At 43.6% G+C, this 14,314-nt stretch overlaps 1 protein-coding gene across 5 annotated transcripts; it reads left to right on the forward strand.

Annotated features, from left to right (window-relative positions):
• Positions 1-1,063: 1,063 nt before the first annotated feature.
• On the forward strand, positions 1,064-9,997 carry nexn (nexilin (F actin binding protein)). Of its 5 annotated transcripts, XM_026159535.2 has the most exons (15): positions 1,064-1,257; positions 2,659-3,019; positions 3,120-3,317; positions 4,144-4,228; positions 4,309-4,457; positions 5,702-5,902; positions 5,994-6,167; positions 6,588-6,770; positions 7,086-7,277; positions 7,620-7,664; positions 7,921-8,115; positions 8,226-8,447; positions 8,540-8,725; positions 8,808-9,168; positions 9,305-9,997. In XM_026159535.2, the coding sequence occupies exons 2-15, from the start codon at positions 2,711-2,713 to the stop codon at positions 9,316-9,318; spliced, it is 2,514 nt and encodes an 837-aa protein (XP_026015320.2). In that variant the 5' UTR covers positions 1,064-1,257; positions 2,659-2,710; the 3' UTR covers positions 9,319-9,997. The 5 variants fall into 5 exon arrangements, with proteins under 5 accessions (XP_026015320.2, XP_080153126.1, XP_026015319.2 ...); XM_080297000.1 differs by lacking the exon at positions 7,620-7,664; XM_026159534.2 differs by having other exon boundaries at positions 8,808-9,337.
• The last annotated feature ends 4,317 nt before the right edge of the window (positions 9,998-14,314 follow it).

Consider the following 14,314-nt stretch of genomic DNA (forward strand, 5'->3'; position numbering starts at 1 on the left):
CTCCTCACTAAGATAGGATTTTCCATCCATTCCTTGCTCAGAGTTCACTGAAAATGTTCTGGAATCACTTCTAAGCTAAAACTCCTGGCAAGGAATTTTTAGGTTAAGTTAGGAGCTCTCTGAGAGGATTCTCAGAATCCTTAGGGATACGGGCCCTGGAGTGCTTGAATGGGGACTTAACTTTGTGCACTTTCTGCCGGATGCCTGTGTGGTCAGTGAGTCAGCAGCTGTGCATGGGGGCATTAGAGCGGGCTGTCTGCAGCCAGGTTTCTATTTACATCCATCTACAGTGAGAGAAACACTTTGTCACCTCAGTTTAAAGAAGAAGGCTTATCAGCACTACCGTGGAGCTGTTATTCAGTTATTTGACTTAAGATAAGTTAAACAGATGCCTGGTTCCTGAGCGCATGTGACACACTGAACAACTGGATTTGTGTTGGCACAACAATGTCAGCACCAACTGTCACTGCATAGCATACTGACAGCAACATCTAGGTCATTTTAGAAAAAAGGAAAGGGCAAGCTGCTGTCCCTCTGAACTGATAAGTCCTGAATCTGCGCTGAACTGGATAACGAGCAGATAATTATAATCTGTCTGCATTTAGACTCCAGTTCTACCAAACAGTCCAAACGAGCTGCTCTTATCTCAGCAGTGCGTCCTTGGTTAACAACAACAACAATAATAATGATGATGATGATGATGATGCTCATTTTGTTCATTCTAAAAACAAAACAAAAACGTTAATCAGACAAATTAATAAAAACCAAAAATGATAACCTATCCATCTGTTGTCATTGGTATAAAATCAGCAATAATTCGCTCGCTAATTACACTTTTGTAACGATCTTTTCATAAATACATAAATAATAATCTGACAAAAGTAACGCTGAGTCTGCAGCCAGAAATCCTCCAAAACAATTACTGTATTTATTTTATTAAAAAGAAAGGCTTCGAGCTGTGAATAAATGACCGGGATAGGGCCGTGCGCCGGTGCGCGTGCATGTGTGTGGGAGCGCGTGCGGGGCTGAACAGCTGAACCTGCAGCAGGCGCGCGCGGAATGCAGTGTCCGGTAGAAAGTAACGGTACTTTTAAGGAAACTGCTCACCAACAGGCAACCAGCAACCAGAAGCCAGTCGAGTGGGTGGAAGCGGTCGCTCCTCGCATTGTTCCGCTTGGTCTCACTTTAGGTTTTGTGGCTTCCCAGAGGAATAAGAAAGAAAATCAATCAAAGCAGGAGGACGAAAGCACTGAAGAGGTAAAGTCTGGTTTCATAATTCTGTAGCACGAGGGGGATTGGAAAAGACCAAAGTGTGTGGTTTTAGATTATTTACCTACACCCTGAATTAGGATTAACCAGCTCTTTGGTTACTGCGGGTTTAGCCATGCTCATTGGTGTCGCTCTAGCTTCACTGCTTAATAATAGTTTTAAACGTGACTGAGGTTAGAATCAGGCTTTTATGGCATGATTTTGCCAGCTGTGCACAGAAATCACACTAGCGTTTGTTTAAATATTGAGAGAGGTTCTTTTTATTTATCAGCAGCAATAGAGTTATAATGGATTTCTTTCAAAATCCCTCTAAATTGGAATTTAAACAGTCAGAATATGGCGTGAAGATCCACAAAGGGCAACAAACACTGTCACTGTCTGACTTTGGCATTCACCTCTTAAAACGAGGGTGGAAAATCAAATCAGCCGTCCCTAAATCAAGCTACAACCTACCCTGGCTCCAGCAGTGTGTTGTAGGCCTAAAATTGATAACTATAATTGCTTCAATTAGCCACTCTCTGCTATAATGTAAAAGTGCTTCGAATACTTCTGAAGTCGGGCTGAACCCACCTGTGAGGCCTACAGTGATCCGCCTCAGTGCGTTGACTGTTGGTTCAATGGCAGAGCTTCTGATTAGCTGTGCCGGGTCACAGTGAGATCTTCATGTCTGAGTCTGAAAGGTATTTGGGGACGCTGATACACAGCAACAGTTTTAGTGTGGGGTGACTAACAGTCCAAACAGCTCTCATTCATCCAGTTGTCCTGCTCTCAGTTTGGCCATTTTGTCGAGGGTCTGTGGGGCGACATGTGGGTGCCAGCTCGAGCTGTGTCCAACTGCCTATCAGTCATCAGAAATAGTCACGATCACATGCCCTAGAGCCACAAGTGGGCTATAAATAGGGGCCGGCAAGCTTCCATTGCACTCTTTCTCCAGATACTGAGTAACAGCTCTGTTTGCAGTGGTAAAAATGTGACAGTGCAGACAGACAGTAACTGTGAAATGTAGCAAAACGACAGTAAAGTGCTACGCTGATATTCAGCTAAAGGATGGAAAATCAAATTAGGCAAAGATAGAAATGGCATTAAAATGATTGATTCAAAACACAGATTAATAAAAAAAAACTTTAAAATTAGGATTTTAATCATGTAAAATTAATGTAGTCTGCCATGTTGTCGGCCAAAGGGAGCACTTATGTGCGGCACTACATGGCAAAGGTTAACAAACTCAGCATGTATCTGTCAGTTTAGTTTTAAGCTTTTATTCTGCTGTGATGAGTGAGTTGTGTCTTTGTGTGTTTAACAGCAGATTCTTAAAAACACGTTTGGTGGAATAAAAAAGCAAGGTTGGCTGGTCATCAGTGTTTGAACCGTGACTTGTGTGCTTTGCAGGTGAAGAACTTTAAACAGAGTGTGTTTGTCGGCCTGTCACTGTGGTACAAACATGACTGAGGTGGCAGCTGTAGATGCCCACGACGTGGAAGATAAAGAAAGCGATGTGACAGCCAATGACGTCGAGGGTAGAGGTGAGAGAGCATCCACAGAAGATCAGAAACCTCGTGGCAGGAATGAAACGGCGAGCAATGAGACCGACAAGACACACGTGAACGGCTTGGAGCACAAAGAAAAGAAAGGGCGAAACGAGAGCTCGGGAGATGTTAATGGTGTTTCACAGAAGGAGGAGGACGAGGAGGAGGAAGAGCCTGAAACAAATGAAGACCAGAACATTTCTGATGTGGCATTCAAAAAAGAGGTGAGATGGAAAACACTGGCAGCATCTTTACATTTCTGGTACCATTTTTTCCCACAGTTACATCAACGAACTCATCATTTTTTCGACTGTTAAACCACAGAAACTCCTCAGATCCAGAAAGCTGGTGGCAAGAAGCTACGTGCCAAAGCTCAACAAAGACAAGGAGAACGTGACGAGCAAATTTGAGTCCATGCAGAAGGCCAGGGAGGAGCGCAGCAGGCAGAGGAACAGGGAGGAGCAGCAGAAGAGGAAGGAGCAATACATCAAGGAGAGAGAGTGGCATCGCAGGAAGCAGCAGGTCAAAGGCTGATAACCCCACTAACCTCCCACTGTGATCTGCATGGCATGATGAGGCATGGCGCCGTGACAGAGACTGCGGTTTGTGAGAGAACTCGATTTTTACACTGCACCGACACATCTGTCACATCTGTCACATCTCATGTATTAACCTGCTAAACGTTGTAGATATGAGCCCATGTTCAGTCAAACTGGCCTGTGCTTGTTGTTAAAGTGACCTTTTGTAAAAAGCCATCTTTAACCATATTAATATGCACTGAACAACTTTCTCACCACTACTTTAAATTCAGAATTCACCATATGTCAAATATCCAGCGGGTTACGTGATAGTGAAGCAGCATGAACGATGCCCGAAACGTCTGAATCCAGTGATCAACTAATCAGATTAGTCCACGATGGTAAATTGCTTTAAATTGATTTAATATATCACCAAAACGTCATTAATCCATTAGAAAAAAGCAGACATCAGTCCCACTGAGAAGGTCAGAGATCAAGAATTCCAGGGTTCAGCTTTTCTTCCTACTCGACTGCAGTGAAATACAGGCAGTGATACGGTGTTGTGTGATTATCAGGCACTCAGACAAAACGCCCTTCCTGTGTACTGCTGTGCCGTAGCTGGCCAGGCTCGGACACCTGCACTCATCCCCTATCTGTTCAACAACACGACGGGCCAATCAGAGGCCTGCTGCAAGCCACATGACACTGCTATTAGCAGGGATTAGGCTCGTGTTCTTGCTGGGACCAGCATGGCTCCTGAGTGGCAAAGGAGATGATCCCAGCTAAACCGTAACCTCACCTCGTCACACTTTCTATCTGCTCGATCACAGATAAAAGAACTGCTTGCTTCCAGTGATGAGGAAGAGGAGGTGAAGCCAGCGAAGGTGGAAAAATCTTACGTCCCCAAAATCAAAGGTAAGGGATGGTAATGAGCGATGACTATCCAGGAGGAAGACGAGGCTTAAGGCTTGTGTCTCGCTTTGTGAAATCCTCAGGTAGCGTGAAGGGGAAGTTTGCAGAAATGGAAAAACAAAGACAGGAGGAGGAGAGGAAGAGGATGGAGGAAGAGAGGAAGAAGAGGGAGGCCCAGGATAAGCTGGAGAAAGCCAAAATCCAGAAAGAACTGGCTCAAAAAGCCGCTGAGGTCAGTGAACCTGGGCTCAAGCAAAAACAAAGTGTGTTTTGGTGTTTGAGAGGCTGCGATGAACCAGTGTGGTTACCACTGTAATGGTTAATCCTCAGCTGCCTCTCGGATGAGTTGTAATGGGCATTTGAGGTCCAAAGAGTTGGCACAGACTGGATGTAGGTCTGAATCCACCAGTAGCATTGCTAACATGACCAGTCTGTGAACTGCTGGCACACATTTAACCTCACTATGCAGGAAAACGATTCAAGCTAAATCAGACAGAGATTTCCAATTAGTCCACTTTCAGGCTTCTTATACATTCAGACGGTGCAGTTCTTGGAAATGGTTACGTCAGTGATCTCGTGCCAAATAGGCAATTACAAGCAGCAGTGCACTACTTCTTTGCCCTGATTCTGCTGCTGTAGCAAAGCAATAAGGTTCACAATGCTGTCTGAAAATGGGGCTTTTATATGGATCCTGTTCAGTGTGAAACTTTGAATGTGGCTGCAAAGCTCTGCCTTAGTCATCACTAATAACACTGAGCCTGAAAGAGCAGGAGCGTAACACTGTTGCTTTCACTGAAACACAATCGGAAAAAAACAAACCCAAAAGATGTTTTCTCCTCAAACTTGAAACAATAACTTTTGCTTATTCAAATATCTCGCTGAATCTGTACCAGTGAACAGATTCCATTGTACTTTGTACGTTACGTTACACAATTACGTGTATCTGGGACCCTGATTATGGTAAAGATCAGATCATGAAGTCAAATCAGTTTCTTCAAAGCGTGTCTAAAAAGCTACTCTGACCCCTGACTGCTGCTTTAACCGTTTCCTTTGTGCCTCGTTGACCACACAAGACAATGACGCTTCAGATCACACCATTAAAAAGAGCCTGTTCACATATAGGAATGCACTGATCTGGAAACAGCTGGAACAGAGCTGCCAGGTGTAGACAGCAGATGACTGGCAGCTGTTTCCCACACCTCCCACAGACAGAATTAGCTCGAGCCTTCCCTGCTGCGACTGCTGCTATCTTAGACTGACACCCGTACACTGACCTACTGCGAACTGCAGTCGCTCCCTACCCACACACAGTCCCAGTGAACGTGGGAGGTTTGCTCTCTCAGTGCTGCAGACAACACACATAATAGTAATAATAATATCATATCTGACTCGTCACATTTGCTTTAATATAAACTGTGATGATATTGTTGTTGTGAATTCTCTAGACCGTGATTATCGGCTGTTTTAACTTTTTAGGAAGGAGATGACACAATCCTGGTGCGTGTGGTCCCGGCGAAGCCGTCACGACCTCCCGGCAAAATCAAAGTGAATTTTGAAGACATGGAGAAGAATCGAGAGGAGGAGCTAAAAAGGAAGGCAGAAGAGGAGAAAAAAAGACGCTACGACGAAAACAAGCGCTCCTTCCGGGAAGTGAAGAGACGCTCAGTTAATCAACAGGTAAATGAAGATGTCAATGTGAACGCAGTGTTAACAGGAGATATTGTGTTTTACAGCCACAGGTCTGCTTTCTTGCTTTCTTTTGCTTTAGGATGAAGAGGAGAAAGCTTCCGATAAGGTTCAAGTCACTCCTGGAAAGCTGAAACTGACCTTTGAGGAGCTGGAGAAAGAAAGGCAGGAGCAGAGGAGGAAGCAAGCGGAGGAGGAAGCCAAACGCCGCCTGCTAGAGGAGAAGAAAGCTTTTGAGGAGGCCAGGCTGGGAATGGTACACATGACTGCAAAACAGCAAGCATAGCTTTTGTACATGTGCGATTCACTGGCAGATCTCATGAAGGCAACAAGTGCGCTTCAGCAGCTTTAGCATTCCCATAGTTGCTGTACATCTGCATGTCGCTTTGCAACCCTCCTCTGGTACCGCCCTCAAGCTTAGGGCGGTACCAGAGAAACCACACATACATATCTACAGACGGATATAACAACCTTCCTTCTGACTGCCAGCATCTTCCAGTGTACAGTTACTTCAAGCAAGATATAAATCACGAGCCATGTGAAAATATTTCAGAAGTCCTCCTGGGATTAACATCTCATAAAAACAACTTTAGGGGATTTGTGTTTGCGCTTCCAAATCACTTTTGTGTTGTGAAGATGGCCTAATCACGTTTGCGATATGTTTGTGTCCCATCAGGAAGAAGACGAGGAAAGCACAGGACAGGAAGACAAGGAGGAGTTTCGCCCAGGAAAACTGAGACTGAGCTTTGAAGAGCTGGAGAGACAAAGGGTAGAGGAAGAGCGCAAGAAAGCAGAGGAAGAGGCCAAGAGACGGATGGAGGAGGAGAGAAGAGCTTTTGCTGAAGCCAGGAAAAGCATGGTCAATATTAAATCTGCATTTAATACAAAACCTTTCTCTCAGAGTGGATACATATCTGTTGATTATATCAATGAATTTGTTTGCCTTAAAAGTGTAGATTGAACTTTTGTGCGTGAGGAAGCGATCATCTGCCAACTGAACGTTACACTCTAGTCAGCAGCTGGTTGGCCTGGTTAGTGAAACAAACTAGTCTGGATAATTATCGAGCTTTCTGTGCAGAGCTGCCTTTACTGTGTGTACAGGCGGTGAGATCAACTGCTTTTTAAAACCAGGCAGACATTAATGTGGTCTTTGCACCGTTGGGTTTTCACTCAGCTTGTAGACGAGGATGACGAGGTGCTGATGGCCTTGCTGAACCTGGAGGGCAGTGAGCCTGGGAAGATATGTGTCAGCTTTGAGGAGCTGGAACGCCAGAGGAGAGAGGAAGAGCAGAAAAGGGCAGAGGAGGAGGCTAAGAGGAGACTGGAGGAGGAAAAGAGGCTGTTTGCTGAGGCCCGCAAGAGCATGGTAAACGTCCATCACTTGGTGACAAAAGCGTTGCACAGTCTGCATGTATTGGACTGATCACTAATGTGTTACTGCTTTTTTGTGCTGTTAAAGCCTCAAGTTGATTTGCTGCTGCTTTGCTGCTCAGCTCTCTTGTTACAGAGCAGGAAAACATGCATGAAAAGCAGTTTTACGATATTTGTAAAACAATCAAACACAGTTTCATTCAGCATCAGTGGATTAAGCCAACACCTTCTTTAAGTGACCCTGCAGAAGTGTTGCCTGTAATAGATTCATGCTGCACATCAGTAATGATGGGCTACAACTGCACTGCTGTTTCCTTGTCTCAATTATTTCTTCAAGAGCCCTGGTCTGGATCAGGAAAAGTCTGCATTTGGAGATGAAACAGTAAGAGATTTTCAGTTTCAGATATAGTATAAATTATTTTTACTCCAAGAGTCTTATTATCAATGTGTTCCCTACACATACAAGGACACAGTGGCCTCCAGACGATGCATCTTGTTTTTTTTGCATGCAGCTGTTTATCTAATGTTTGTAATGCTTTAGATTTGCACTTGCTTTTGCAAATTGAAGATGTTACTGCTGCAGGATTTCATTAAACATTAAAATACTGAAACACTTTTGTGGGTGCTTGTGTGTTTAGGTACTAGATGAGGACGAAGGGATGGTAAAGAGCGAGTCTCAGGAAGCCCTGCACCCCAGGAAACTGGAGATCAACTTTGAAGAGCTGCTGAAAGAGAAGGAGGAAGCTGAGAGGAGACGCAAGGCAGAGGAGCGCAAAAAGAAAATGGAGCAAGAGAAGCAGGAATTCGAACAACTCAGACAAGAGATGGGCGAGGTCAGTCTCGAACAGCTGAAAATATCAGACAGCAGCCAGTCGAGTCGACAGCGTGTTTTACAGAAAAATGTGACTAAATGTTTAAAGTTGTGTTCCACATATCGTTACAGGAAGAAATAAATGAAAGCTCGGATGTTGTAAGCAAAGAGTACGAAGAGCTCACTAAGCTCAAGAGAACCGGCTCCATTCAGGCCAAAAGCCTCAAGTCCAAGTTTGAGAAGATCAAGCAGCTGACTGAGGAGGAGATTCAGAAGAAGATCGAGACGGAGAGAGCCAAGAGGAAGGCCATCGATGATGAAATTAAGGAGAGAGAAGCTGAGCGGTTCCAGGAGGTAAGAGCACTTTATAGCACATGTGGTTTTTTTTCATATCAATGGAAGATGATCTCGGCAGCATGTATTACAAGTTTTTGTTTTTTCCGGAGGATGAGGACCAGGAAACGACTCCAGCGAGGGCCGAAGAGTCACCGTTCAAACAGAAAGTGGACATGCGAGCCCGCTTTGAGCAGATGGCCAAAGCAAGAGAGGAGGAGGAACGGAGGCGGATAGAGGAGCAGAAACTGCAGAGGATGCAGTTTGAGCAGCAGGAGATTGATGCCGCGCTCCAAAAAGTAAATCTTCCATTTTCATGACAAACTGCACCGAGATAACAAACGAACAACTTTTTGTGATTGTTTTGTCCTCTGTTTGCAGAAGGATGACGACATGGAGGACGAGGGCAGCATCATTAACGGCTCTGCGGCTTACGAAGATGAGGAGGATCACGCCAGGTCAGGGGCCCCGTGGTTTAAAAAGCCCCTCAAAAACCAGTCGGTGGTAGATTCTGAGCCAGTTCGGTTCACCGTAAAGATCACCGGGGAACCAAAGCCAGAGGTGACCTGGTGGTTTGAGGGAGAGGTGCTTCAAGATTGTGAGGACTATCAGTACATAGAGAGAGGAGAGACATACTGCCTCTACCTGCCGGAGACCTTCCCCGAGGACGAGGGAGAGTACATGTGCAAGGCCGTGAACAGCAGAGGCACGGCAGCAAGTACCTGCATCCTCACAATAGAAAGTAAGACCACCTTGGTGTGATTGCATGCCCGTCTGGATATGAACCTCTCTTCACGAAGTGGATCGCATGCTCCTCTTCCTCGTAGACTCTGCCAGACGGCGAGTTGGATAACCGTCCTTCTGTTTCTTTCTTGCAGCTTACGACTACTGATGCCGCCTCGTGATCTAGAGAGTTTCCCTCTGTCTCTCACTCCTTTTGTAAAACGTCGTCCCTCCTGGCATTGTCAAACAGAGGGAAGGAAATAGCAGTATGCTTGGCATTCCTAAGGGAGGGACACATAACACACATATGCAAAAAACAAAGACAAGATGTTGTTTACGTATTGCTCAAATGTAAAGCTGCACTCCCCTCTAGGATGGAAGATGATACCTGTGCCAAAAACACGTGGTTCTTGTTCCCACGACAAGGGCTGCACCAAAACTTCAAAACGATCTCTCCTGCGCGGCCCTGACAATACTCGTCATACCAGCACATTTCCTGCATTGCTCTGGTACTGTTCTGTAAATATCACACGTTTTGGTCCATAAATGGCAAATGTTAAGCTTGAGGTATTGAAATGTTAAATGTAAGATGTGCATTCACTTAAAGAACAGCAGTTATATCGACGATTTAGAGGCAGCCACATGTTGCAGGAACAAAACAGCTGCATCCCTGAGTTTTACTTGCAGCCTCTACAGATGAATTTTTCATGCACCAACCATTTTTGTGTTAAATGTACTACACTTAAAGTTGTCGAGGATTGATAATGAATATAAAAGTAGACATGTCCGATTATTTGTCGTATATTATAAATAGAAAAAAAACCTTTTAATAAAATGAACACAAAGAACTGCATTGTTGATTTCTTTCACTGTTACAACCTTTGCAGCAACAAACTGCAACCTGTTGCCTGAAAGGACGGACTGTCCCGTCACGAATGAGTAACCACAAGCTACACCTGAGGAAACCCATCATCACTCCACAAACACTAGCATCCCAGTGTAGCATGCATCCATAGTACAGCACAATGAATGGAGCTGTATGCCATGGAAATGCAGTGGGTGGTAATTTATCAAAATGAAAAGTTCCCCATAAAAACCATGAAAATGTTCGAATACTCAGAATGATCCGTTAAGACATGGACAGCGCACCATGGCTCCAAACCGTCTGAGGTGGACATCTTTTTGTCCAACACAGAGCTGTGCAGAGAAAACATACAACAATAAAGACATGCACATAATAAAAGAACATTATACATGTTCATAAGAAAAGACTGTGGGAAGGAAACTGCAAATACATAAATGTAACCTTTCTAGAATGAAATGCCAGAATAGGTTCATTGCTTTTTTCTATAAGTTTTATTTTAAGGCAGCAAAGTATTTAAAATGTCTTGTGACCTGACATTGTAAGTATTGTGTTCAAATGCAATCAAAGGGCCTTGTAACTACAGGATAACACTGCTGAGTAAACTGCAACACGCTGTGAACACAGGATGAAGCAGTTTCAAGAAGGAGGCCGCACAAAGTTTTCCTCCCTTACAAAGACATGTTTGGATCCCATCCTTGGTTGACTACACATTAGAGCAGGGGTGTCAAACTCAAACACACAGTGGGCCAAAATTCAAAACTGGAACAAAGTCGCGGGCTAACGTTAATATTTATTGAAATATATTTATTCCTCCAGATATAAGAATGAATCTTTTCTTATGGACACGTTTTGCTGAAAAACTGAATATGGAACAAGCCGAGCTTAATACTAAACAATATATATATTAGCTGTATAATACCAGTGGGCCAGCTCTAATAGTAATTTGGTATGGCTTCGCGGGCCAAATGTAATTAGGCTGCGGGCCAAATTTGGCCCGCGGGCCAGAGTTTGACACCTATGCCTTAGACAAAGCAGGCAACTGCCCTCGAACCGCATCGTCGCACTGCCCGTTCATCAGCTGCACTTGATGAGAACTGCACCTCTTTAGTTGTTGTTCTGTCACAAAATGTAGGTATTAGTTTTGTTATTTTTCTTTATCTGCATCTCTACATTTGTATTCAGAACACGTTCAGCTGAAACGTGATTTCAATACAGTTTGTGTTCAGACTTGAGGAGTTACACAGCAGGAACAGGGCCTGTGGTCATAATGTTCAACCAAGGAGCAAGTTCCTCAAAAAGAGGTTTATAGTCTTAGCAATTTACACACTGTCAGTTTAAAAACATGCATTTGATGTATTTTCTTTTTTAATCATTCCACATATTTGGAGGATCTACGCCTGTGGTTTGGCGGCCCCTCTAGCCCTCCTTGCTCTGGGCGAGGTTGTGCTAGCATAAGCTTAGGCTAATACTTCTGTATACAGTGCTGCTGCTCATTGCATCCTGCACTTTGCAGGAGGAACTACGTCACTGTCAGACTGATGGAAAAGCTTTTTGTTCATTCTTGCAAGAACACTCTCACTCTTATAATCTGAGAGGAAGATGAGAGCCAGGCCCCTCAGCTTTTCCTCATAGTACTTTCAGACACATGGTTTAGATACAGGGTCACATGCAAGTCAACAATATTTCTCTGCACAGCAATTATTTCATGGTCAGTCTGTTCCTTTGTCGTAGAACACATTGTTCTAGAACACATTGTTCCTCGTGCACAGCAAAGAAAAGATTCAGAGGTCTACAGATGTTGCAAAATGCAGCTGCTTGCATTTTAACAAGAACTGGGAAATTAGAGCACATTACCCTGTTCTGAGATCACTGGCTACCTCGTCAGGTTCGAGCAGATTTTAAGGTCCTGCTGCTCACCTACGCGGCTCTAAATGGATCGGCACCTTCATACCTCTCCGACCTTTTACACCTTTATGTTCCATCTCGTGCGCTCCGATCTCAGGACTCTGGCCTTCTAAAGGTTCCTAGAGCCAGAAAAAAGACAGTTGGAGAGCTTTTACCTTTCGTGCCCAGTTTCTGTGGAACAGCCTCCCTCAAGATATTAGGCAGACCTGCACTGTGGAGGTTTTTAAAACTAAGTCGAAGACATGTTTGTTCACCCTATCCTACAGGTCTTAATTCTTTGCCTTTTAGTTTTTTAATTCTTACTGTTTTTACTTGTACTGCTATTTATCTCTTTTATTTATTCATCTTCTTACTGTCAAATAGCTGTACAGCACTTTGTTTGAAGGCACTTTATAAATAAAGTTATTATTATTATTATTATTATCTAAACAATATCAAGAAGATCAAAATACATGAGTATAAAGGGTAATAATACCTCACATGGAAAGCCATGAACTATGGAGGAAACGTAGAACACACAGCGTGAGGACACGTATGACAACAATGTGAGAAAGAACAGAGGAAGACTGAAGACGTAAACACACACATGAGGTAAGAGCAGAGTGGAAACATCTGGGGAACACAGCTGAACAGAACCCACAAAAGAACCAAAGCTAGCAAAGCAGAACATCACACACGAGACGAAGGACCATCGACGGCTGGGAAAAAGGATCACAAAGGGAATCAACTTAATATGACTGAACTCGGAAGATTAACCAGAACCCAAACAGACTGCAAATAAAATATAATAAACGCAAAAGAAAAGCTACAACCAAGTTCATATGTAAAGGAGCTAAACCAAACACAAAGCTATAGATCGCCAATACTTGGTGTCATCATGGCCACCATCTGCCCATCATGGGTACCTCTGTATACAAAATTATATCATCTATGCAATCTACCTTAATCAGTGCTGTAATAATAATTCTCTGAATCAGTCCTTGAAGACATGGCACACAGCAACAACCAGTAATGGTCAGCTGCTGCACATCACTTAGTTGGAGCTTGGCCCAGTCTGGTTGGAGCAGGGTGATTTTTCACTCTTTGGTTCCAATGCAGTTGAAAGGTTGGAAGGGCAGAGCACATCGTACACCCTTGCTGTCTTCCTCAGCATCACATAGAAATCTTTCTAACCTTGTACCAGCCCTCCTGTTTGTTTAGGCATAGCATGGCCCATGGCTCAATAAGGCTCTCTACAGTTAAATGTGGCTATGTTATCTCAAAGTAGTTCCCAGTGCATCAGACGCCATCTCTTTGTGTGTGGCTTGCTTCCCATTTTGATCTGTTGATCATTTAAATCAGGTCGGGTATCTGTGTTTATAATATAAGGTACAATGTAGTTCTGATAGTTGTTGCTAAGTTGTCTTAAATGGCATAATTATGTCTTGGTTTTTCTGCAAAGATCAGAAGTTATTGAGGATCGGGTTGCAGAAGTTCCCTGCACTTCAATGACTTAACAAGCAAGCTTCTCGTTCACTAACCTGATGGCTCGCTTTCCCTTTGCACTTGGAATTACACTTAAGTCTGATTTTATCATCAAACATTTTCCTGGTAAATTTATTGGATAAGATTCAGATAACACAAATGTTGTCGGACAGGTCTTTTGAATTTGTGGTCAGTGGGAGTAATAAGGTATCCAGCAATGGTCCCAAGGCCTCCCACAATTTGCAGGTTCCTTATTTTTGGCAAAGGGCTGGGATGTAGGATCTGACTTGAAGGAGCGGAATGTCAGATAAATCCAAAGGTGACACCACTTTAATAAAAACCAAGGCAATGGAGACCCCGATCGATGTGCTGAAAGAGCTTTTTCTTTTATTCTTGCAAGAAGAAGCAAAATTGTGATAGTCTGAGAGGACGCTGAAGAGCAGTCCTGTCAGCTTGTTTGAACTGTGGGTTTCCCAGCATAGTTTCATAGCACTTTCAGACACATGGATTAGATACAAGGTCACATAAAGCTCTAAGATATTTTTCTGCAAACACGATTATTTCATGGGCAGTCTGTTCCTTTTGGCTTCTCTCATCTCCAAGCACACATTGTTCCTCTTTGTTGGCAGGGTGGTGTGGTAATTGAAATAGTGTGATTGTAAACTGTCACTGATTTCTCCAAACTTAACAGTCACGGAGGGGAAATGATCATGAATCAAATATTTAAAAAATCACAGTGGTGATGTATTTAAATGAAGGATGAAACATCATTTCAGCAGCAGCTCCTGAGCTGTTTGTTGTCCGTAACAATTTATTATCTGTGGTGCATCTCTGTGGTATTTAGATATGAAATCATCCCAGACTGGTTTCTTGAACATGAGTGACTTCACTGTACTCACATGGTTTCCACAGTAACCACATCTCAATCTAT

Source organism: Astatotilapia calliptera, chromosome 23, assembly GCF_964374335.1.
Source record: "Astatotilapia calliptera chromosome 23, fAstCal68.1, whole genome shotgun sequence".
In the NCBI taxonomy this organism is placed as follows: domain Eukaryota; kingdom Metazoa; phylum Chordata; class Actinopteri; order Cichliformes; family Cichlidae; genus Astatotilapia; species Astatotilapia calliptera.